We start from the raw sequence: 26015 nt of genomic DNA, 5'->3' as shown, positions 1-26015 counted from the left end.
AGTGTATGTAAACTTCTGACCCACTGGGAATGTGATGAAAGAAATAAAAGATTAAATAAATCATTATCTCCACTATTATTCTGACATTTCACATTCTGAAAATAAAGTGGTGATCCTAACTGACCTAAGACAGGGACATTTTACTATGATTAAATGTCAGGAAATGAAAACTGAGTTTAAATGTATTTGGCTAAGGTGTATGTAAACGTCCAACTTCAACTGTATCACCTGTGATAAACACCCTACACTCTTAGAATCGTTCTTTACTAAAAGGGTTCTTGTTGGAGGGATAATGTTCTACCAATAACTGTTTTCATCTGAAGAAACTTTTTGGAAGACAACGGTTCATTGTAAGGCAAAGGGTTCTGCCTAGAACCTTTAACCTCTTCAATCTATGGGGGCGCTATTTCATTATTGGATTTAAAAAACGTGCCCGTTTTAAGCGCAATATTTTGTCACAAAAAGATGCCCGACTATGCATGTAATTGACAGCTTTGGAAAGAAAACACTCTGACCTTTCCAAAACTGCAAAGATATTATCTGTGAGTGCCACAGAACTGATGCTACAGGCGAAACCAAGATGAAACTTCAAACAGGAAATGAGCAGAATTTTTGAGGCTCTGTTTTCCATTGTCTTCTTATATGGCTGTGACAACAGTTTTTTGGCAGAAAGGGTTCTTTGATTATTCTTTGGAAGGCAAGAAAAATAATTTGGTTGGCAAGAAGCGTTCTATAGAACACTTCTGAATCTGAAAAAGCTTAATTTTGTAACTTTTTCTCTATTTTAAAATAGTGCCTGAGCATGTGTTTACCTCTGTGTTTAAACTTTAACATCAGGAGTTTGAGTAATCTGACCAGTTTAAAAATGTGCGAATGCTGTAAACTACCTATATGGGAATATGTGTGCATGTATCTAGTATTCCCTTAATAATTGTACATATACAGTACTGACATAGTTTATATCTGTGCCATCAATTCTGTCTTTCAAATTAGTATTTTCTGAGCAGAGAGGAGAAGAATAGAAGGGAGTATGCATGAAACAGCAGTATATTGTATGGTAGACAGCAAATTGGCCCGTTTTACCTAGTGTTGATATTTCAGTGTAACATTTCTAGTGTTCATTCAGGAGTTAAATTAACACTCAGTGGTGTAAAATAACCCCAGTGTTGGTGTTAATAGCCAGAGTTGAGTGTAATTTAAAAAAACAAAGCCCCATGCCTATGATTTCTGAATCTGTCTCTGACCATGGAGAGACCCCATGCAAGAGGTTTGGTTATGGGAAACAGTCTGATTGACTGTCTCATAGATTTAACTGCTGCTATGAATCAACTACCCTCCCACCAAATAACAGACAAGCCTGCCCACTAGGCACACACTGGTTTAATCAAGGTTGTTTCCACGTGATTTCAATGAAATTACGTTGAACCAACAGTTGAATTGATGTCTGTGCACAGTGGGTGTGTTCCCAACCATGAAGGAGGAGAAAATAAGTATTTGCATCACTAAATTCATAGCCTACTTTCAGTTGGATTGAAATTGCTGGAGAGGACTGCCGATATTTCAAATAGCCAACACTTGGTTAGATGCTGAGAACACTTCCCGTTGAAAATTTGATTTGATTAAATATGAAGCCTATGTCTGACATGAATTGTTCTTTTGATCAACATGGGGACCCAAATGGAGATAGATTACTGCTCCAGGCGCTGTGGGATGATCTGCGAGCTCGACGGGAGTTCCTCACGTCACCTTATCTGCCCGCGTGCTTTGCGTTCTTCATCCACATCCTCCTCTGCTCACCTTTCCTAGTGTTTGAAGCGCTGGGATGTTTCTGGCCACGGATACATTTCTACAGGATCTCTAGGAACGCTGAACCGTTGGGGTTGTGTTTGCAGCGATGGGTTGACTGCTTTTGGAGGATTGTTATCAAATACCTGACAACTATTCTCCCGGCCAGCGCGCTTTACCAAAGCGTTCGGAATCCAATATTTCCAGAACTCGCGCCATCCTGGAGAGTGCTCATAGCGGAGGTTATCGCATGCCTACTTCTATTCGATGCGCTGTTCTTCATATGGCATTATTCCATGCATCGGTAAGCTTTTTGTTTTTATGAGACACTTTGATGTGTAGTGATTCACTTCAGGTTGTGCATAATATGGTGACATATTTCATATCATCTGACAAAATGACACTGCTCAACTCAGCTCAGCCATAGAGTATGACAGTATAAGACATAAAACCTCCAAAACTTAGTAGTCATACAGGGAAATGGTTCCATTCGTGTTACCACCATTATTTTTTCTCATATGAGATTTTATAAACACTTAAAATAAGGTCTGTGTTTGGTGTAGGTTTTACCCAGGCGTGACGTTTTGTATAACTGTGTAAGTATCTCTAGGACATGGTGACTTATCAATATATAATGCCTGTATTTACCCCCCAAAAATGAAATGCAAATGAGCGTCAAATGTGGCTACCATAATGAACCACAAATGCCATGATGAGACTACTGAATCGAATAAAAGGTAAGAATCTCTGGATTAACTATCTAATGTTAGCTAAATGTAGTAATGAATAAATTGGCTACATTTCTTTAAATAGACAATGCTGTGAACTGTCTTGTGAATGTTTTAAATTGACACAATACATGTTAGCAAAGGTGTCATCTAGAGATGACGTGCAGGAGCTTGCAGGGATTTGTAGTTTTGCATGATATCTACATTGGTGTTAATTAGCATTTTCAAATCTGAGCGTAAATAAAGACAAAAATAAAAGTCACCTTGTCTGAGAGAGATTTACATGGTTATCAAAACGTCACACCAGGGTAAGCCTACACGAAACACAGCCCTTATCATTTATTTTTGGCTCTAAATAAGGTTGTTGTTTCTAAAAAATCCCCAATGGGAAAAATGATTGGAACCATTTCTCTGTATGCCACCGTTACTGTGGGATTCTCTAGATCAATGTAGCATCCACAGTTACAACCAATAGGTGGCAGTAAAATACCAACATATGTACACATTTCATCCAAATATACTAAACAATAATATAAATGCAACAAGTAAAGTGTAGGTCCCATGTTTCTTGAGCTGAAATAAAATATCCTAGGAATCTTCCATACACACATAAAGCTTATTTCTCTCAAATGTTGTGCACAAATTTATTTACATTCCTGTTAGTGAGCATTTCTCCATTGCCAAGATATTCCAACCACCTGACATATCAAGAAGCTGATTAAACAGCATGATTATTACACAGGTGGACCTTGTGCTGGGGACAATACAAGGCCACTCTAAAATGTGCAGTTTTGTCACACAACACAATGCCACAGATGTTTCTAGTTTTGAGGGAGCGTGCAATTGCCATGCTGACTGCAGGAATGTCCACCAAAGCCAGCCCAGGACCTCCACATCTGGCATTTTCACCTGCGGGATCGTCTGAGACAAGCGACCCGGACAGCTGGTGAAACTGTGGGTTTGCACAACCAAAGAATTTCTGCACAAACTGTCAGAAACTGACTCGGGGAAAGTCATCTGCTTGCTCGTTGTCCTCATCAGTGTCTTTACCTGACTGCAGTTCAACGTCGTAACCGTCTTCAATGGGCAAATGCTCACCTTCGATGGCCTCTGGCATGCTGGAGAAGTGTGCTCTTCACGGATGAATCCGGGTTTCAACTGTACCAGGCAGATGGCAGACCGTGTGTATGGTGTCGTGTGGGCGAGCGGTTTGCTGAGGTCAACGTTGTGAACAGAGTGACCCATGGTGGGGTTATGGTATGGGCAGGCATAAACTACGGACAAAGAACACAATAGCATTTTATCAATGGCAATTTGAATGCAATCCTGAGGCCCATTCATCTGCGGAAATCACCTCATGTGTCAGCATGATAATGCACATCCCATGTCGCAAGGATCTGTACACAATTCCTGGAAGCTGAAAATATCCCAGGTCTTCCATGGCCTGCATACTCACCAGAAATGTCACCCATTGAGCATGTTTGGGATGCTCTGGATTGACATGTACGACAGCTTGTTCCAAAAAAGTTGAACTTCTCCTGGAGTTGCCTTGCCGTGAATGTCATGTCGACCATACTCCTGTTCTTTCTGAAGCCGCATTGTGACTCTGGCAGCAGCCTCTGTGATGTTGTTCACCAGCCTGTGTTGCATCACCTTGGCCAGGACCTTGCTGGCAACAGCCAAAAGGGATATCTCCCGGCTGTTGTGCAGATGGACTTGTCGCCCTTGTTCTTATTGATCATGACAATGTTTGCATCCCGCCACTGTTGAGGGACGATCTCCCGGTCCCAAACCTTAGTGATGTACTGGTGGAGCGTTCTGGTGCAGAAATAACCTCCCTTAAGTAGCTCTGCCGGGATGCTGTCAGCGCCAGGAGTATTATTGTTCTTGAGAGAACAGATAGCTGATAACACCTCTTGGAAGGTTAGCAAATGGCTGAGGTCTTAAATGGGTGGATGAACAGGCAGTTCTTCCAGGGTGGAGTGGTCTGTAGGAGGATGCTGATTGAGTAGTGCTTCAAAATGGTCAGTTTGCACTTCCTTGCTGGAAGAGTGCCATTGCTTGCGAAGGGTAGCAGATGTGGTGCTGTTGAGAGTAGCCCTGTGTGCTTTGTGCATATTGACACCATCACAGCCTTACTGGACCCTTACTGGACAGAGTTCTCATCGAACCAGTCATGATGTTTCCTACCTCTGTAGCCAATGGAGTGAGCCACTGCCTGAGAGCACTGAGCTAATAGATGTCCATTTCTGTTCCATGGGGTCCTCTGCACTCAGAAGAGGCTCAGTCTCCCTCAGCCTTTCAGCGAGAGAGCGACGGAAACTCGTCCCTTACTGCAGCTTTCTCAAGCCAGATACAGTGCAGATGCATCTTACTGGACTTCTGCATGTGTTGGGGGGGGGAGAGGCCTATTTTCACCTGGTGATTATCCAGTATCATACGGTGATTTTTCCAGCATTCTGCACCTCTCATGGCACGTGTCAGCAGGATGTCATTAGTATCAGAATGTCTCACTGTGACGTAGTCAATCAGGTGCCAGTGTTTGGAGTGTGGGTGCATCCATGATGTTGGATATTTGTTCTTCTGCTGGAACAAGGTGTTAGTGACAATTCGATAATGCGCGACACAGAGTTAGCAGTCCCATGCCGTTCTCATTGACCTGGCCAACACCATGCCTACCCAGTACTCCATATTTTGTTGTTCTGTCCCACCCTTGCGTTGAGGCCACCCAGCAGAAAGATCTTGTCATTCATGGGGATGCTTGTGAATTGCCTCATCTAGTGACTGGTAGAAGCAGTCCTTTCTCTCATTTTCAGATGGTAGCGTTGGTGCGTATCCACTGAGAAGAGTAAGCATAACGCATCTTGGCTGGGAGGATACGGAGAGACATGAGTCTTTCACTTATGCTGACAGATGTTTTGGTGAGGCTGGGTAGAAGGCTGTTCTCATTTGCCAGTCCCACACCGTGCTGATGTTGTCCACCCGGAGGGTAACCTTTCCAGAAGAAGGTTCAACCTTCTCCCTCCTCTTTCAGGGAACCTTCATCCAGGAACCTGGTCTCACTCAGGGAAGAAATGTCAATGTTGTAGCGCCTTAGTTCTGCAGCAATCAAAGCTGTTCTCCGATGGTGTCTATCGCTATCATCGTCAGTGTCCAAAAGAGTTCTGATGTTCCATGTCGCCAGTCTCAGGGGAATTATTTTCTTTAGCATTTTTCGACCGCTGAGTGGAACTCCCGATAGGTGCAGTAGCCTATCCAGGATGGCGTGAGTGGAACTCCCGATAGGTGCGGTAGCCTATCCAGGATGGCGTGAGTGGAACTCCTGATAGGTGCGGTAGTCTATCCAGGATGGCGTGAGTGGAACTCCTGATAGGTGCGGTAGTCTATCCAGGATGGCGTGAGTGGAACTCCTGATAGGTGCGGTAGTCTATCCAGGATGGCGTGAGTGGAACTCCTGATAGGTGCGGTAGTCTATCCAGGATGGCGTGAGTGGAACTCCTGATAGGTGCGGTAGTCTATCCAGGATGGCGTGAGTGGAACTCCTGATAGGTGCAGTAGTCTATCCAGGATGGCGTGAGTGGAACTCCTGATAGGTGCAGTAGCCTATCCAGGATGGCGTGAGTGGAACTCCTGATAGGTGCGGTAGTCTATCCAGGATGGCGTGAGTGGAACTCCTGATAGGTGCAGTAGTCTATCCAGGATGGCGCGAGTGGGCAATGTTTAGGCTACCTTTTCTAAGCCTCTCCCCAGCTGGGGTGAGCCGTGTGGCTCCTTAATAGGGCTAATCAGTCACACAGTAGTCTGATGTGAGCAGAATAAACTCAAGTGCCAGCTGCTGGCGACCATAGTAGCCCTGTGCCGCTGGCGTGCAGGGGTATGATTAAGGGCTCCCGGTGCATTCACTCCTGCCCCCATCACCAGACACCCCAATGCCCCCAGACTTTAGTCCGGTTTCTGGTTGATGGCTTCACCAAGGTCAGAAGTTGATACGTGTGCAAAGGAAGTGATTTAAAGTGCCGCTGAGGGTGTGCAATCCCCGACAGCACTACTTCTTCCTACAGTGAAAGTCCAGTGACAAGGGGGAAACCCAGGACGACCAGTATCATCCACAGCTGCAGGAGGCTGCCGGCCCTCCAATCTGTCGGCGTCCGCCTACCGCATGCCGCCAGCACGCTGCTTTTCTCTCAGGGTATGATCCCCTAGCCTTTGTTGTATCAGATTAACCCACAAGGCAGTGGGACAGTGGTTGTTGGCTGCCAGGATGTGTCCACACAGAGGTGGGCCTGTACAGACGCATCTCTGGGGCCCAATGCTGCTCCCAGGTCCCCTGCCGGTTAGCCTGGAGTTTCAAGACAAAAGTTAATTTGTGGAATTACTGTCGTGGAAATTTCCTCTATTTACCAAATCATGGGAGCAAACCACACACACGTCAGAGTTAGTTATAAAAGTCCATCTTTAATTATATGAGCTCTTATCACAATCCTGTGACTCTCAGATACATTCAGTGTCTCCCAGTGGATTCTATGTGAGCCCTTTACAATGCAACTGAGTTCCTTTAATAGCAGAGACACACATAGTCAGACAGCATAGACATAATTCATCGTTCAGTCTCCTTTCCCAAACCCCAGAACCATAAACCAAATCCTCCATATCAACAGGCATATATCAAATTGTCATTTATATACAACCCACTCTAAATACAAACTCACGGAGAGGAGAGTGACCCTACAGGTCAAAAAAGAGGGAGCATAGAATGATTCCACCCTCCTTTCCCCCCCATGAGAAAAGTAGGGAGTCACTGCCACACCGAAAAGATGACCCCTTGACCTCTCCCCTCTCTGTGGCCCATGCAACAGAACAGATAACTGCAACCTCACCACAGTATTATACAAATATACCATTCTGATGAGAAGTAACTTACACACATTTGATGAATATTAAACATCTTACAAATGTTATCAATTCCACATTACTTTTCTTCTTAATGCATTTGAGCCAATCAGTTGTGTTGTGACAAGGTAGGGGAGGGGTTCAGAAGATAGCCCTATTTGGTAAAAGACCAACTTCCAACATAATTATGTCATAGTTTTGATGTCTTCACTGTTATTATACAATGTAGAAAAATAGTAAAAATAAAGAAACACTTGAATGAGTAGGTGTGTCCAAACTTTTGACTGGTACTGTATGATAAATCTTCTAACAAAATGTCCATATCAACAATAAAAATGATTGAAAATGCAGTTCAAAATGTCAGTGTCTCAAATGAAATTCTAGCTAGATAAATAAAATGCTTCAGTTATATACTCTACATGTATTTTCATTCAACAGTAGCCTATCCCACAAATTGCAAGGAAAATGTGTTTTCGCCGACCTTTCCTTGTAAATGAAGTCTATTCATCTGTCTTTTAGGGTGAACCTCTCAGTAACAGCGTTGTACGGCCAAGGATAACAAAATTATCAAACCTGGCTTTTGTCCAAAGTGTTGTAAAACATTCCTCTGATCTCTGATCGGCTGTCTTATATACAATTATCTAGACATGCCCAAATGTGCAGAGCTTACCCACAAATGTTTAGGCAATACGCATGCACAACATATGAAATAGTCTCAATGCAACAAATGAAGCTAGGCAAAGTAGTGATTATTTTGCGTACCCTGTCCTTCCCATGGAAATAATAATGTTGCTAAAGGAGACGGCTGCCGTTTTACGATCTCGTAGCCAATTGTGCTATTGTGTATGTTTTTTTTGCATTATTTGTAACATATTTTGAACATAATGTTTCTGCCACCATGTCTTATGACCGAAAAGAGCTTCTTGATATCAGGGCAGCAATTACTCACCCCGTACTGGAGGAATTCTTCTTCAACGAGTCGGACGGGGAGGATTTACTTCGGACGCCCAACAGGGCCCTCATCCCCGTCATTCGCAGGAGGAAAAGACAGAGATATCGTGGACGACTGTCCGAGTGCCTTGTAAGGATCCATCGCTGAGAGGGTAATCTACCTTTACCATCAGTCCTATTAGCCAACGTACAATCAATCGATAAAAAATAGACGAACTACGAGCACGTATATCTTATCAACGGGACATTAGTTTTTCGTCAGGATAGAACAGCATCCTATGTCTATTTGTAAACAACAGCTGGTGTATGATCTAAGGAAGCCTCAAGGTTTTGCTCGCCTGAGGTGGAGTATCTCATGATAAGCTGTTGACCACACTATTTACCAAGAGAGTTTACATCTATATTTTTTGTAGCTGTCTATATACCACCGCAGACGAATGCTGGCACTAAAACCCACTCAATGAGCTGTATACGGCCATAAGCAAACAGGAAAACGCTCATCCAGAAGCAGTGCTCCTAGTAGCCGGGGACTTTAATGCAGGGAAACTCAAATACGTTCTACCTAATCTCTACCAGCATGTTAAATGTGCAACCAGAGGGAAAAAGACTCTAGACCACATGTACTCCACACACAGAGATGCGTACAAAACTCTCCGTCACCCAACATTTGGCAAATCTGACTATAATTCTATCCTCCAGATTCCTGCTTACAAGCAAATACTAAAGCAGGAAGCAGCAGTGACTCGTCAGATGAAGCAGATGCTAAGCTACAGAGCTGTTTTGCTAGCACAGACTGGAATATGTTCCGGGATTCCTCCGATGCCATTGAGGAATATACCACATCAGTCACTGGCTTCATCAATAAGTGCATCGATGAAGTCGTCCCCACAGTGACCGTACGTACATAGCACAACCAGAAGCAATGGATTACAGGCAATATCCGTACTGAGCTAAAGGGTAGAGATGCTGCTTTCTAGGAGCAGGACTCTAACCCGGAAGCTTATAAGAAATCCCGCTATACCCTCTGACGAACCATCAAACAGGCAAAGTGTCAATACAGGACTAAGATTGAACCTTACTACCCGGCTCTGACGCTCGTCGGATGTGGCAGGGCTTGCAAACTATTACAGACTACAAAGGGAAGCACAGACGCCTGCTGCCCAGTGACACAAACCAACCACACGAGCTAAATTACTTCTATGCTTGCTTCAAGGCAAGTAACACTGAAACGTGCATGAGAGCACCAGCTATTCCGGACGACTGTGTGATCACGCTCTCCGTAGCCGATGTGTGTAAGACATTTAAACAGGTCAACATTCACAAGGCCGCAGGGCCAGACGGATTACCAGGGCGTGTACTCCAAGCATGCACTGACTAACTGTTAAGTGGCTTCACTGACATTTTCAACTGAGTCTGTAATACCAACATGTTTCAAGCAGAACACCATAGTTCCTGTGCCCAGAAACATTAAGGTAACCTGCCTAAATGACTACCGACTCGTAGCCATGAAGTGCTTTGAAAGGCTGGTCATGGTTCACATCAATACCATTATCCCAAAAACCCTAGACCCATTCCAATTTTAATACCGCCCAAACAGATCCACAGATGATGCAATCTCTTTGTGAGAATGTTATTCATTGACTACAGCTCAGTGTTCAACACCATACTGCCCTCAAAGCTCATCACTAAGCTAAGGACCCTGGGACTAAACACCTCCCTCTGCAACTGGATCCCAGGCTTCCTGATGGACCGCCCCAGGTGTTTTTATTTTTATTACATTTTTTATTTAACCTTTATTTAACCAGGTAGGTCAGTTGAGAACAAGTTCTCATTTACAACTGCGACCTGGCCAAGATAAAGCAAAACAGTGCGACAAAAACAACAATACAACACATCTGCCACGCTGATCCTCAACACGGGAGCCCCTCAGGGGTGCATGCTCAGTTCCCTCCTGTACTCCCTCACACATGACTGCATGGCCAGGCACGACTCCAACACCATCATCAAGTTTGCCGATGACACAACAGTGGTAGGCCTGATCACCGACAACGATGAGACAGCCTATAGGGAGGAGGTCAGAGACCTGGCCATGTGGTGTCAGGACAACAACCTCTCCCTCAACGTGATCAAAACAAAGGAGATGATTTTGAACTACAGGAAAGGGAGGACCGAGTACGCCCACATTCTCATCGATGGGGCTGTAGTGGAGCAGGTTGAGAGCTTCAAGTTCCTTGGTGTCCACATCGCCAACAAACTATCATGGTCCTAACACACTAAGACAGTCATGAAGACGGCACGACAAAGCCTATTCCCCCCCAGGAGACTGAAAAGATGTGGCATGGGTCCTCAGATCTTCAAAAGGTTCTACAGCTGCACCATCGAGAGCATCCTGACTGGTTGTATCACTGCCTGGTAATGGCAACTGCTCGGCCTCCGACCGCAAGGCACTAGAGGGTAGTGCATACGGCCCAGTACATCACTGGGGTCAAGCTTCCTGCCATCCAGGACCTCTATACGGGGCGGCATGGTAGCCTAGTGGTTAGAGCGTTGGACTAGTAACCGGAAGGTTGCAAGTTCAAACCCCCGAGCTGACAAGGTACAAATCTGCCGTTCTGCCCCTGAACAGGCAGTTAACCCACTGTTCCTAGGCCTTCATTGAAAATAAGAATTTGTTCTTAACTGACTTGCCTAAATAAAGGTTGAATAAAAAAGAAAATACCAGGCGGTGTCAGATGAAGGTCCTAATCATTGTCAAAGACTCCAGCCACCCTAGTCATAGACTGTTCTCTCTGTTACTGTGTGGAACCGGAGCGCCAAGTCTAGGTCCAAGAGGCTTCTCTTAGAGGTTAGGGTCATTTTTTTTCAACTTTTTGATAAAAAGTGTGCAAAATTTCAACATCCTGCTACTCATGCCAGGAATATAGTATATGCATATGATTAGTATGTGTGGTTAGAAAACACTCTGAAGTTTATAAAACTGGTTAAATCATGTCTGTGACTATAACGGAACTTGTGTAGCAGGCAAAACCCCAAGGAAGAACTGTTCACAAAAAAAATATATATATATCCCCCCGCCAGTTCCCTGTATTGTCTATAGCAAGGGAAATTAGATAGCGCCCAGTTTACAGTTCCTACAGCTTCCACACGATGTCGCCAGTCTTGGGAATTGGGTCGAAGTTAATCTTTGGTGAAATGAAGAATAGGCACTTCCTGTCAGAGGTTACACGGTGGAAAGTTATGAAAGAGAGAATCTTCCATGATTTCTTGACTTGCTGCTATTGAATACAGTTCGCCCCGTCATCAATTTGATCAATTATTAACGTTTACAAATACCTAAAGTTGGATTACAAAAGTAGTTTGAAGTTTTTCGGCAAAGTTTATAGGCAACCTTTTTAATTTAAAAAAATGACGTTGCGTTTTGGAAAGCTGTTTTTTTTCTGGATCAGACAGGCTTTATAAATGGACATTTTGGGTATACATGGACGGAATTAATCGAAAAAAATAACCAATTGTGATGTTTATGGGACATATTGGAGTGCCAACAAAGAAGGTAATGCATGTTTTATATTTTATTTCTGCTTTTTCTATAGCGCTGGCTACGCTAATTCTTTTGTTTACGTCTCCTTCAGGTATTTCGGGGAGGTGCATACTATCAGATAATAGCTTCTCATACTTTCGCCGAAAAGCATTTTAAAAATCTGACATGTTGGCTGGATTCACAACAAGTGTAGCTTTCATTGAGTACCCTGTATGTGCGATTTAATGAAAGTTTGAGTTTTATCTCGTACTATTTGAATTTGGCGCTACGCATTTCCCCAGGCTATTGGCCAGGAGAGACGCTAGCGTCTCTATAGCCGTAAGAGGTTCAGCTTCTACCCCCAAGCCATAAGACTCCTGAACAGCTAATCAAAGGGCTACCCAGACCCCTCTTACACTGCTGCTACTCTGTTTATAATCTATGCATAGTCACTAACTCTACCTACATGTACATATTATCTCAATTACCTCGACTAACCGGTGCACCCACACATTGACTCTGTACAGATACACCCTGTATATGGCCTCGCTACTGTTATTTTACTGCTGCTCTTTAATGATTTGTTACTTTTATTTTCTATTGATCTTTTTTTGTCTTAACTTCTTAAAGCTTTGTTGGTTAAGGGCTTGTAAGTAAGCATTTCACTTTAAGGTCTACACCTGTTGTTTTCGGTGCATGTGACATAAAATGTGATTTGAACAGTGACTGGAGTCAGGAAGGAAGGCATGAATACCCTGGCTCCTTTCCTGAGGTTTTGATGCAGTTTTAGCAACTTTTGAGATTGCCTACCCTGACTGCACGTCACTGCTTCTCAGGGCCTTCCTGTATGTAAGCATATCATGGCATCTGCCAAGAATGTTCTCGCCCTGTAACTGCAGGGGTCACTGATTCAATCACCAGAGCATTTCACAAGTGTTTCCCTACACTGGCAATAACATTGGCTAACCATGTGTATGTTGTAACGGTTCTCTTTTGGTGATGAAGGAGAGTCGGACCAAACCGCAGTGTGTAGATTGCAATCCATGTTTAATCAACAAACGTAAACACGAATTAACACAAAACACTACAAAACAATAAACGTAACAAAAACCGAAACAGCCTATACTTGTCAACTAACACAGCGACAGGAACAAAGACACTAAGGACAATCACCCACGACAAACTCAAAGAATATGGCTGCCTAAATATGGTTCCCAATCAGAGACAACGATAAACACCTGCCTCTGATTGAGAACCACTCCAGACAGCCATAGACTTTGCTAGATACCCCACTAAGCTACAATCCCAATACCAACACCAAAACAAAACACACCACAATACAAAAACCCCATGCCACACCCTGGCCTGACCCAATACATTAAGATAAACACAAAATACTTCGACCAGGGCATGACAGAACCCTCCCCCCCCTAAGGTGCGGACTCCCGAACGCACCTCAAAACAATAGGGAGGGTCCGGGTGGGCATCTGTCCATGGTGGCGGCTCCGGCGCGGGACGTGGACCCCACTCAGTCAACGTCTTAGTCCCCTCTCCTCGCGTCCCTGGATAGTCCACCCTCGCTGCCGACCATGGCCTAGTAGTCCTCACCCAGAACCCCACTGGACTGAGGAGCAGATCGGGACTGAAGGACAGCTCGGGACTGAAGGACAGCTCGGGACTGAGGCAGCTCGGGACTGAGGGGAAGCTCAGGAGTGAGAGGAAGCTCAGGCAGGTAGGTAGATCTACCAGATCCTGGCTGGCTGGCATATCCTGGCTGACTGGCGGATCTGGCGGATCCTGGCCGACTGGCGGATCCTGGCCGACTGGCAGATCCTGGCCGACTGGCAGATCTGGAAGAGTCTGGTTGACTGGCAGATCTGGAAGAGTCTGGTTGACTGGCAGATCTGGAAGAGTCTGGCTGACTGGCGGATCCTGGCAGACTGAAAGATCTGGCTGCTCCACGCTGACTGGCGGCTCTGACTGCTCCACGCTGACTGGCGGCTCTGACTGCTCCACGCTGACTGGCGGCTCTGGCTGCTCCATGTAGGCTGACAGCGCTGGCGGCTTCTTACAGACGAGCAGCTCTGGCGGCTCCGTGCAGACTGGCAGCTCCTTGCAGACTGGCAGCTCCTTGCAGACTGGCAGCTCCTTGCAGACTTACAGCTCTGGCTGCTTCATGCAGACTGACAGCTCTGGCTGCTCCATGCATGCTGGCAGCTCTGGCTGCTCCTTGTAGGCTGGCAGCACCTTGCAGACTGACAGCTCTGGCTGCTCCATGTAGACTGACAGCTCTGGCTGCTCCATGTAGACTGACAGCTCTGGCTGCGCTGAACAGACGGGAGACTCCAGCAGCGCTGTAGAGGAGGAAGGCTCTGGCTGCGCTGAACAGGCGGGAGACTCCGACAGCGCAGGAGAGGCGAGGCGCACTGTAGGCCTGATGCGTGGTGCTGGCACTGGTGGTACTGAACCGAGGACACGCACAGGAAGCCTGGTGCGGGGAGCTGCTACCGGAGGGCTGGGGTGTGGAGGTGGTACTGGATACATTACATTTACATTTACATTTAAGTCATTTAGCAGACGCTCTTATCCAGAGCGACTTACAAATTGGTGCATTCACCTTATGACATCCAGTGGAACAGCCACTTTACAATAGTGCATCTAAATCTTTTAAGGGGGGGGGGGTGAGAAGGATTACTTTATAGACTGGACCGTGCAGGCGCACTGGAGCTCTTGAGCACTGAGCCTGCCCAACCTTACCTGGTTGAATACTCTCGGTCGCCCTGCCAGTACGGCAAGGTGGAATAGCCCGCACTGGGCTATGCAGGCGAACCAGAGACACCGAGCGCAAGGCTGGTGCCATGTAAGCCGGCCCAATGAGACGCACTGGGGACCAGATGCGTAGAGCCGGCTTCATGGCATTTGGCTCAACGCTCAATCTAGCCCGGCCGATACGCGGAGCTGGAATATACCGCACCGGGCTATGCACCCGCACTGGGGACACCGTGCGCACCACTGCATAACACGGTGCCTGCCCGGTCTCTCTAGCCCCCCGGTAACCACAGGAAGTTAGCGTAGGTCTCCTACCTAGCGTAGCCCTACTCCCTGTCAGCCCCCCCCAATAAATCTTTGGGGCTGACTCTCGGGCTTCCATCCGCTACGCCGTGCTGCCTCCTCATACCTACGCCTCTCAGCTTTCGCCGCCTCCAGTTCTTCCTTGGGGCGGCGATATTCTCCAGGCTGAGCCCAGGGTCCTTTACCATCCAGTTCGTCCTCCCATGTCCATTTCTCCATGTGGTGCAGCCTCTCCCACTGCAGCTGCTGCTGCTCCTGCTGCTGCTGCCTCTGTTGCCTCTTCTGTGGCTCCTGCCTGTTGACACGCTGCTTGGTCCGTTTGTGGTGGGTGATTCTGTAACGGTTCTCTTGGTGTGATGAAGGAGAGTCGGACCAAACCGCAGCGTGTAGATTGCAATCCATGTTTAATCAACAAACGTAAACACGAATTAACACGAAAGACTACAAAACAATAAACGTAACGGAAAACCGAAACAGCCTATACTTGTCAACTAACACAGCGACAAGAACAAAGACACTCAGGACAATCACCAACGACAAACTCAAAGAATATGGCTGCCTAAATATGGTTCCCAATCAGAGACAACGATAAACACCTGCCTCTGATTGAGAACCACTCCAGACAGCCATAGACTTTGCTAGATACCCCACTAAGCTACAATCCCAATACCAACACCAAAACCCCAAGACAAAACACACCACAATACAAAAACCCCATGCCACACCCTGGCCTGACCCAATACATGAAGATAAACACAAAATACTTCGACCAGGGCGTGACATATGTGTCCAAAAAATGTGATGTGATTTGAGGTGTCACTGGTTCAATCACTAAAGGCTGCTCCTCTTAATTCACCACACACCTATGTTTTTGATAATTTAGTTGTAACCCAGACAACAAAGTTATAGACCAACACAATACACATCAAAGTTATGTCTGTATGGTCCCCAGGGTTCCTTGGCTGTATCGGATGGTCCACCAGGCTCACCACCAGAATCGGATTACCTTTGCCCTGACTGCACAGGATGCCAGCCCGGCTGAGCTCCTCTCCCTGCAGGTGCTGGCCCTGACCAGTGCCTGGGTGGTGGGCTGCCACCCTTTGAGCGAGGCCCTGTTCCACCTGCTCAACACCTGGCTGGCCGTAGAGGACCACTGTGGTTATGACCTGCCCTGGGCCCTCCATAGACTGCTGCCCTGCTTCGGAGGGGCCCCCTTCCACCAGGCACACCACCACGTCTACAGGGGGAACTACGCCCCCTACTTCAGGCACTGGGACTGGCTTTGTGGGACCTACCTGAGGGTAAGGGAGGAGGCTGGGAGGAAACATGGAGGGAGGACAATGAGGAGGAGGAGGAGGAGGAAAAGCCTGGGGTCTGACTGTGTATTTATGTGCACGTACAACAAAGCTTAAATCACATCAGGAGACCACTTTTGAGGTGTGAGGAAGAAAATACAACTTTATATTTTGCAGGTTTTAGTTCCCCATTTAATTTCAATTGAGCACATCAAGAGACTGGTTTTTGGCTGGCAGTGTTTCTGTACTGCATGTGCAATAGCAGAGTTTGGTCATCAAAATACCACCCGATTTGATACAATTCATTTTACCAGGTAAGCCTACTTTGCAGTTAACATTTCATTTGGAAAGTTTACTGGAAGGCCTTTAGAAACGACTGTTTCTGCAATGTTAACTGACTTTCCTAGTTAAAGTTTACATGTAAAAAAATATATATCAAAATAATTTACTGGCTGCACAAAGTGGTAGACACAGGCATTCCCGTGACATTGCATCTTCAGAAAGTTGCAATAAATACAAATCACAGATGCATTATTTAATATTCTTTACACGTCGGCTTTGGATTGAACCAATCTGTGCTTGCTTTTCCCTCTATGGCACTTCTTCTAATTTGTAAAAAAAAAAATTGAAATGTAACATTTATTTAAATAGGCAAGTCTGTTAAGAACAAATTCTTATTTACAATGACGGCCAAACCCGGACGACGCTGGGCCAATCGTGTGCCTCCCTATGGGACTCCCAATCCTGGCCAGTTGTGATACAGCCTGGATACAACTTGGTAACAGCCACACAGTGAAGCCTCAACTAGCTCTCACTGTCTCACGTCAGAATTAGACATTCGTCCAGGTTTCTCAAACATAACTTTTCGAAGTTGTTGCAAATTTGAAAGTGTTTAAGGTTAAGTGTATGCATTAACTCCGAAAAATCTTAAGGTTAGGCATTTAACTCTGAGTGGTTAAGGTTTGGGATAGGCTTAAAACAAAAATCTCAAACAACTTTCTGTTGCTGGATTGGAAATTGCATCCTTCAGAATCAGAGGCTTGTCGTGGAAATAAGTCACTCTGGGTTCATTCTGTTGTTATCTGCACGTGGGTGATGTCTTCACCCCTCCCTTGATTATTTACAGCTTATCAACTTCAAAATAATGGACGGGTTCTGGCACGTGTCACTTCACACTGATACCATGTGCAGGAAACAGTAGCTTACCACTGTGTAGGCTAGGCTACACTGTGTAGGCTACTCAGCGTTAGCTAGCTAGTTAGCCAAACAAAGCTCACTGTTAATCTTGTTCAACAGACCTTGTATAAAAGAGGATGTTGGCGCATTTGCCAAGTTATTTGATATCAGTGATTTTGCCATGAAGGGCCTCCAATCCCCCTCTATATCAGTCACTGATTGCATTGATCTAATCAAGGGCCTTCAGTACATTCAGAGACAATGATCAGCACTACAACACTGATACTTTTAGAAATCATGAAACACGTTTCTCTACTTCGACTCGCACTCTCCCTCCCTCTGCTGAGACATGACCATCAGTCCAGTGAAATAAAGAAGTTATTTCAACTTATGCTCTGATGCGCTTCGCAAGTTGTAGGCTACAAAAACTGACCTATTACCATCATATAGCCTCGCATGAGACTCCAGTTTTGAAATATACAGGACTCTAATTGGACCTCTCTTATTATATATTAAATTAGGCACATTAATGAAACAATACTTATTTCCAGTCAATGGCCTATCATTTTTAGGAATGTAGTTTAATTGGAAATCGAACTTAGCTCTGTGCTTCTCCACCATGCACTATCGTTAGGCCCTATAGGCTATTGAACCATTTCATTGATATCACACATTGTAGGAACACTTGATCTCCTGCACCCAGCAGAGAATTGCTCTAGGCTTGTATTTTTACTCAAAGTGATCTCGGCTAAGAAAAGGTTGGTGACCACTGTTCTTGTCTATATTGGCTATGGCTGCCTATTGTGATTATTACAGTTATATCTGGGCATTATGTTCTAGTCTCGTAGTCTATTAATTAAGCTTTAGGCCTCTGGTTTATTATGTGTAGGTCTATGTGAGTTGCATGTTAAATGCAAGAGTCGTGCATTTACGTAGGCCTACAAAACGAATTGGTCATTTAAAATCACATGGTTAACTGAATTGCATCGTTAAATAAAGGTGAAAATGTTGTGAAGCCACATTGGTCATTCAAAATCACATGGTTAAATGGTTTGTTGTGTGTGATTGATTACAGTAGGGTATAAGGTAGGCTATGCTTTAATGATAATTTAATGATTTGAGTGCCTAAATTTAGTCCCATTGTCACGCTCGTTATAATGATGATAGTCAGACTAAGGTGCAGCGTGAGTATAGTTCCACATCTTTTAATGAATAAGTGAAACTGAAAACAAAATAACAAAATTTACAAAGACCCGTGACTACGTAGTGCTCAAACACACTATACATAAACAATATCCCATAACCCACAGGTGGAAAACATTCTACTTAAGTATGATCCCCAATTAGAGACAACGATAACCAGCTGCCTCTAATTGGGAATCATACAAATCACCAACATAGAAAATCCAACCTCGAACCCCACATAGAAGAAAAAAAAAACCTAGTCACGTCCTGACCTACTCTACCATAGAAAATACAGGTTTTCTATGGTCAGGATGTGACACCCATCTAAATTTTTGATGGCCCTGCCATCAACGGATTTCTGCCTACACCACGTGTGTGTGTGTGTGTGTGTGTGTGCGTGTGGACATAACAATGGTATCCATGAGTTCATCTGACTCTGGGGAAGTAGATAAAGGGCTTTGCCAAAATTGCAAAGTATCCCTTTTAGCTTAGGGGTTAGGTTAAGGTTCAGTTTAGGAGTGAAGGTTAGAGTAACGGTTAGGTTTAGGAAAAACTGTTTTTGATTGGAAATACATTTTATAAAGTGTTTGTTTTGTAAATTCCAGGTGCTTATGGGTTGATTCTTATGGGACTTAGGTATGGCAGAGATCTCAATATGTGATAATATGGCTAAATTGGCATGTTTGTAATAGACTGTTAATAGCCTGTTATAATTACTCTACTCTTATAGTCAGGCTATTTGTTCTACTGTCACTAATAGCCCAGCTAGCGCATATCGTTCTGATAACCATACGTTTCTTAGAGCTTCGTAGGAGCGTTTTTTTTCCCTCTGATTATTTTCAGGTGTGAAAGTAAGGCGCTATGGTCCGGTGCAAAATATATAGTGTGGGTTTCACTGTACATGAGCCTATCAAAATAATTAAAACAAAATGTCAAGAGAACTGTAGGCAATTACACCACCTTTTATCATTACTGCATGAAATATGAGCAAATGGACTTGAAAACTGCTGTTGTTGTAGAAACAACTGCTCTTGTAGTCGAGAACTGTTAAGCATTCACCCAGGGTTTATTCAATAGTGACCTTTTCTGGATGCAGCCAGCATTGGACTCTTAGACATAAATACATTTTAGCATATATAGGCAAGGAACATCTGGTTCAGTTCAGCACACTCCTCTCTACTGAGGTTTCTTGGCAAGCTTATGTAACGGATGTGAAACGGCTAGCTTAGTGAGGGTGGTGCGCGCTAAATAGCGTTTCAATCGGTGACGTCACTTGCTCTGCAAGAGCCACGGATTTTGTGGAGCGATGGGTAACAATGCTTCGAGGGTGACTGTTGACGTGTGCAGAGCGTCCCTGGTTCGCGCCCAGGTCGGGGTGAGGGGACGGACGTAAAGTCTATACTGTTACACTTATCTATTACATAGTGGCATCCAAGTGATACAACCCCACCCCATCTCTTCAATGTATAACATGTGGGATTGCCGTTCCCCTTCTCCAATCGTTATAACACAAAGTACAGTTGTCTAAGAAAATTGTCATCGGTATCTTCATTCACATTGGTATAGCCTATACTCCAAAATGTGATGTGGTTAGAAGAGAACACTGACATTTTGCCAAGGCAAAGGTGAGTTGGCGCCACTAAGACGCACACGGACAGCAGTTGACGCATAAATTCTGGCTTAATGCAGGAATGCAAACTAGTCACCTTTAGGTGAAATTCGCCGTTTTGAATCCAAAATAGGTGACCCAATCGCGTTTGGAGCTGTATCCAAGGCTTATCCAATCATTTACTCAGCCAATCGTTTCCGTAACAGAAAGCAGCTTTACGAGTTACAGCATCAGCGTGCGCGCTGGAAAGTCAGTTTGCCAGTTACAGAAGCACGTCCCCTTTTATTTATTTAACCAGGTAGGCTAGTTGAGGATAAGTTCTCATTTACAACTGCGACTTGGCCAGGATAAAGTAAAGCAGTTCGACACATACAACAACACAGAGTTACAAAAACATACAGTCAATAAAACAGTAGAAAAATTCTATATACAGTGTGTGCAAATGAGGTAAGATAAGGGAGGTAAGGCAATAAATAGGCCATGGTGGTGAAGTAATTACAATATAGCAATGAAACACTGGAGTGATAGATGTGCAAAACGTGAATGTGCAAGTAGAGATACTGGGGTGCAAAGGAGCAAGATAAATCAATAAAGTATGGGGATGAGGTAGTTGGATGGGCTATTTATAGATGGGCTATGTACAGGTGCAGCGATCTGTGAGCTGCTCTGACAGCTGGTGCTTAAAGATAGTGAGGGATATATGAGTCTCCAGCTTCAGTGATTTTTGCAGTTCGTTCCGGTCATTGGCAGCAGAGGACTGGATGGAAAGGCCGCCAAAGTAGGAATTGGCTTTGGGGGTGACCAGTGAAATATACCTTCTGGAGCGTGTGCTACTGATGGGTGCTGCTATGGTGACCAGTGAGCTGAGCTAAGGCGGGGCTTTACCTAGCATAGACTTATAGATGACCTGGAGCCAGTGGGGTTGGTGACGAATATGAAGCGAGGGCCAGCCAACGAGAGCATGCAGGTCGCAGTGGTGGGTGGTATATGGGGCTTTGGCGACAAAATGGATGGCACTGTGATAGACTGCATCCAGTTTGTTGAGTAGAGAATTGGATTCTATTTTGTTAATGACATCGCCAAAATCAAGGATCGGTAGGATGGTCAGTTTTACGAGGGTATGTTTGGCAGTATGAGTGAAGGATGCTTTGTTGCGAAATAGGAAGCCAATTCTAGATTTAGTTTTTGATTGGAGATGCTTAATGTGAGTGGAGGGAGAGTTTACAGTCTAACCAGACACCTAGAATATGTGGACAACTACAAATACCGAAGTCAGAACCGTCCAGGGTAGTGATGTTGGATGGGCAGGCACGATAACGAAGCTGTAACGTTAGGTGAGAAGCCTGACCACGGAGATAGGGGTGAGAAAGTGATGAAGCATACTTCATGAGCTATAACTGAAAAAGTACTGGCATTTGGAAAGTTTGAGGTGAGGGAGAAAGTGTGGTGGAACAAGTATTAGCATTAAGTATTTTGCTAGCTGGATCGAATTCTCTGCTATCCAGAGAAACGTTGAGCAGCATTATCAGATCAAATAATTGAGTGTATGGTGTGAAAATGAGCTTGCTAATAAAATCAGACCGCTAACGTCAGCTAGCTAAAGTTACAACATCAGATGAGCTAACATTAGTAACCTAACCAATTCGCTATAGTATTAACTGGTATACGACTCCTTGCCGTTCCTCAATTTATAACCTGTTAGATTGCCAGGGTCCAGTAAGCAACTATGTGAAATGTTAACTCGCTAACAAACTAACCACTATGCTAACTAATGTTTTCCCTGTACAGTATGTGGTTAATTTTCAGAGTGAGAGAATTAGGTGAAAATGAGGCATTGCTTGTTAAACAAGTGGATTCAGGGATCAAGTGTAGTTGGAGATGGGCCTGGCTTAAACTGGATGCCACTATAGAGGTGAAAGGAACACCACACACTTTCCCTCTTTCTCACTTTTGCTGATGTCCACAGACAGAAAGTGTACAATGTAATAATCTGCACTGTAGCCCAAATATATTGTTTTTGTTGTGTTGAACTTGACAGGAACACGTGAGTGAGGGGGGGATTCTATATATTTTTTACTCAGTGAAAGTTATTTTTGCCAATATAGCCTTGTGCACTTGATCGATGTCTACTATAGTGGCCACTATAATAGAGCAAAAATATAATGCCTGTTTGTTTCATTCTATTTCTACTTTAAGATGTTTTTTCCCAAGTGCAATATTTGTGTGTGGTCACAAACGTTCTATTATAAAGGCTGGCATGGCTAACAGTAAAGTCTAGGTAACAAATGACATTGGATTGCTTGCTTTACATTTTTTAGCTGTGAGTCAAGTTCACATGAACCACTTTTTATTTTACACATAGAGACTGATCATGTAGATCATATTCTTTGTTGTTTAATTAGTTAAAGCCTGCATTTCCCCCTAACAGGGATTTTTTTTGCATGTTTCAGTGCAAAAAAAGTGTCACCTTTTTGGGCCCTCAGCAGTTGCATCCCTGTTAATGACGATCGGAAAATGTCATCACACATTTTGGTGTTTTGTGTAACAGATGTCTCTTTCCATTCACCACTGTTTGGAGGCTGTAAATATTTTGCGAGTGGATGAATGTCCGTGGGTAGAGACACATTATTATAAATGTTTATATACAGTTGAAGTCGGAAGTTTACATACACTTAGGTTGGAGTCATTAAAACAATTTTTTTAACCACTCCAAAAATTTCTTGTTAACAAACTATAGTTTTGGCAAGTCGGTTAGGACATCTACTTTGTGTATGACACAAGTCATTTTTCCAACAATTGTTTACAGACAGATTATTTCACTTATAATTCACTGTATCACAATTCCAGTGGGTCAGAAGTTTACATACACTAACTTTGTGCCTTTAAACAGCTTGGAAAATTCCAGTAAATTATGTCATGGCTTTAGTAGCTTCTGATAGGCTAATTGACATAATTTGAGTCAATTGTAGGTGTACCTGTTGATGTATTTCAAGGCCTACCTTCAAACTCAGTGCCTCTTTGCTTGACATCATGGGAAAATCAAAAGAAATCAGCCAAGACTTCAGGAAAAATAATTGTAGACCTCCACAAGTCTGGTTCATCCTTGGGAGCCATTTCCAAATGCCTGAAGGTACCACGTGTACTGTTGTTTGTACAGATGGACAAGTATAAACACCATGGGACCACGCAGACGTCATACCGCTCAGGAAGGAGATGCGTTCTGTCTCCTGGAGATGAACATACTTTGGTGCGAAAAGTGCAAATCAGTTACAGAACAAGAGCAAAGGAGCTTGTGAAGATGCTGGAGGAAACGGGTACAAAAGTATCTATATCCACAGTAAAACGAGTCCTATATCGACATAACCTGAAAGGCCGCTCAGCAAGGAAGAAGCCACTGCTCCAAAACCGCCATAAAAAAGCCAGACTACGATTTGCACCTGCACATGGGGACAAAGATCGTACTTTTTGGAGAAATGTCCTCTGGTTTGATGAAGCTAAAATAGAACTGTTTGGCCATAATGACCATTGTTATGTTTGGAGAAAAAGGGGGACGCTTGCAAGCCGAAGAACGCCATCCCAACCGTGAAGCACGGGGGTGGCAGCGTCATGTTGTGTGGTGGCTTTGCTGCAGGAGGGACTGTATTTGGGTAAGGTGTATGTAAACTTCCGACTTCAACTGTATCTGCCTCACTCTCAGAGAAATAATTTGTACTGCTTGGTTTTACACAGTCAAATGTAACAAATAACTACTTTTTTATATGTCTGAACTGTAAAGAAATGTTCAAATGATACATTTGTGATATTTTTGCATATTACCCAGCATCCTTTTCTGCACCTGAAGTTTTGAATTATATGTTGTTACTCATATTTAGCTAAGTCAAATTTGATGTTCATTTTCCAACTGAATAATGTTGCACTTTTAATTATACTTTACACATTTTTTGTATGTTAACGTTTTACACTCCAGCCACAACTATTTGTAAATAACTGTAAATAAAAGGTTATTAATTGATCATGCTAGTATACTATAATCCAATGACTTTGATTGGCAGTGATGTAAAGTAAAAAATACTTAAAATTACTATTTAAGTCATTTTGGGGGGTACTTTCCTTCACTATTTATATTTGTGACAACTTTTACGCCACTACATTCCTAAAGAAAATGTACTTTTACTCCCATACATTTTCCCTGATATCAAAGTACTTGTTCAAAGAATCAGGAAGGACAGAATTGTGGTCCAATTCACAAACCTATCAATATCATGCGTTGTCATCCCCACTGCATTTAATCTGGCTGAGTCACTAAACGCAAGTACCCAGTTCATAAATAATGTCTGAGTGTTGGAGTGTGCCCCTGTCTTTCACGTTTGTCGTAAGGATCGGACCAAGGTGCAGCATGAGAGTTCCACATTTTAATAAATCGAAACTCACGGAACAAATCAACAAACAACTAAACGAAACGTGCAGCTACTGGTGCACACAGGCAACTAACCGTAGACAAGATCCCACAACACAAATGAGAGAAATGGCTACCTAAATATGATCGCCAATCAGAGACAACGATAAACAGCTGTCTCTGATTCGGAACCATATCAGGCCAACATAGATATACAAAAAACCATAGACATACAAAAACTAGAGTACCCAGGGCGTGACACTGTAAACTAAAAAAAAAACAAGAACATCGTGCTGTTTGGTTTGCTTAATGTAAGGAATTTGATGTATAGCATTTACTTGTACTTTTTATACTTTTACTCAAGTATGACAATTGAGTACTTTTTCCAGCACTATACTTAATTACATTTAAAACTAGATAGTTTTAGACTTTTACTCAAGTAATATTTTACTTGTTGACTTTTACTTAAAGTAAAGATGCCTTAATCAAAAATGACTCAAGTATGACAATTGAGTACTTTTTCCACCACTGTTGATTGGTCAACTACATATAAATATTTGTTTACACTAAATTAGAATTGTAGTAAATACATAACTACTAATAAGTTGAGAAATATACATAAAATGTACTCAAGGTTCATTCAAATTACAGTGCATTCTGAAAGTATTCAGACCCCTTCCCCTTTTCCACATTTTGTTAACAAAAAGTACATTTCACTCTACTTGAACTCAATCCCAGATAATGTTTTCTGGAATACGGCTAAGTACTGAGTAGTAACTGCTGTATTTTATTAAGACTCAGCGGTTCATAATAATGTCAGAATGGTGGTCCTGGAAAGTTTACATGATGCAGAATCAGAGTCCATAAATACCTTGGAAGACCACAAGATGTCTTCATTGAGTCAATTTCTGACTGATTGTAACAAGGGGCTCAAGTCAATAACTTGCAACATGTAGACTACTCAGTAGAGTCACAGCGTGGTTGGGGAGAAATAGATGCTAGACTGAGAGCGAAAACATGAATCATAGACACAGGAAATAGTTGTTTTTACAGTACACTAGTCTAGTGTGTGTGTTGAGTCTACAATGACAAAAAAAATGTAAATTGTCCCCCCCAAAAAGAAGTCCCCCATATCAGTGATAGTCAGTTTAGCACTGATTGAGGAGATGAAAGTTACTAATAGTACAACAGTAAAGCCCTGAGCAGCATAGAGCACACCTGGAATAGTAAGTCTATAGTAATAGTAATACATACTTGTTTCAAGCAGACCACCATAGTCCCTGTGCCCAAGGAAGCGAAGGTAACCTGCCTAAATTATTACCGCCCCGTAACACTTACACCGCCCCATAACACTCACATCAACAGCATCCTCCCGGATACCCTAGACCCACTCCAATTTGCATACTGCCCC

General features: G+C 43.7%; 1 protein-coding gene across 1 annotated transcript; it reads left to right on the top strand.

Annotated features, from left to right (window-relative positions):
• The first annotated feature begins 1456 nt into the window (after positions 1-1456).
• LOC118358480 (cholesterol 25-hydroxylase-like protein) lies at positions 1457-24221 on the top strand. Its single transcript, XM_035736362.2, has 2 exons — positions 1457-2089; positions 15896-24221. The coding sequence occupies exons 1-2, from the start codon at positions 1626-1628 to the stop codon at positions 16353-16355; spliced, it is 924 nt and encodes a 307-aa protein (XP_035592255.1). The 5' UTR covers positions 1457-1625; the 3' UTR covers positions 16356-24221.
• The last annotated feature ends 1794 nt before the right edge of the window (positions 24222-26015 follow it).

The sequence above is a fragment of the Oncorhynchus keta genome, chromosome 25 (assembly GCF_023373465.1).
Source record: "Oncorhynchus keta strain PuntledgeMale-10-30-2019 chromosome 25, Oket_V2, whole genome shotgun sequence".
NCBI lineage: Eukaryota > Metazoa > Chordata > Actinopteri > Salmoniformes > Salmonidae > Oncorhynchus > Oncorhynchus keta.
This window is presented reverse-complemented; position numbering and strand designations above follow the sequence as displayed.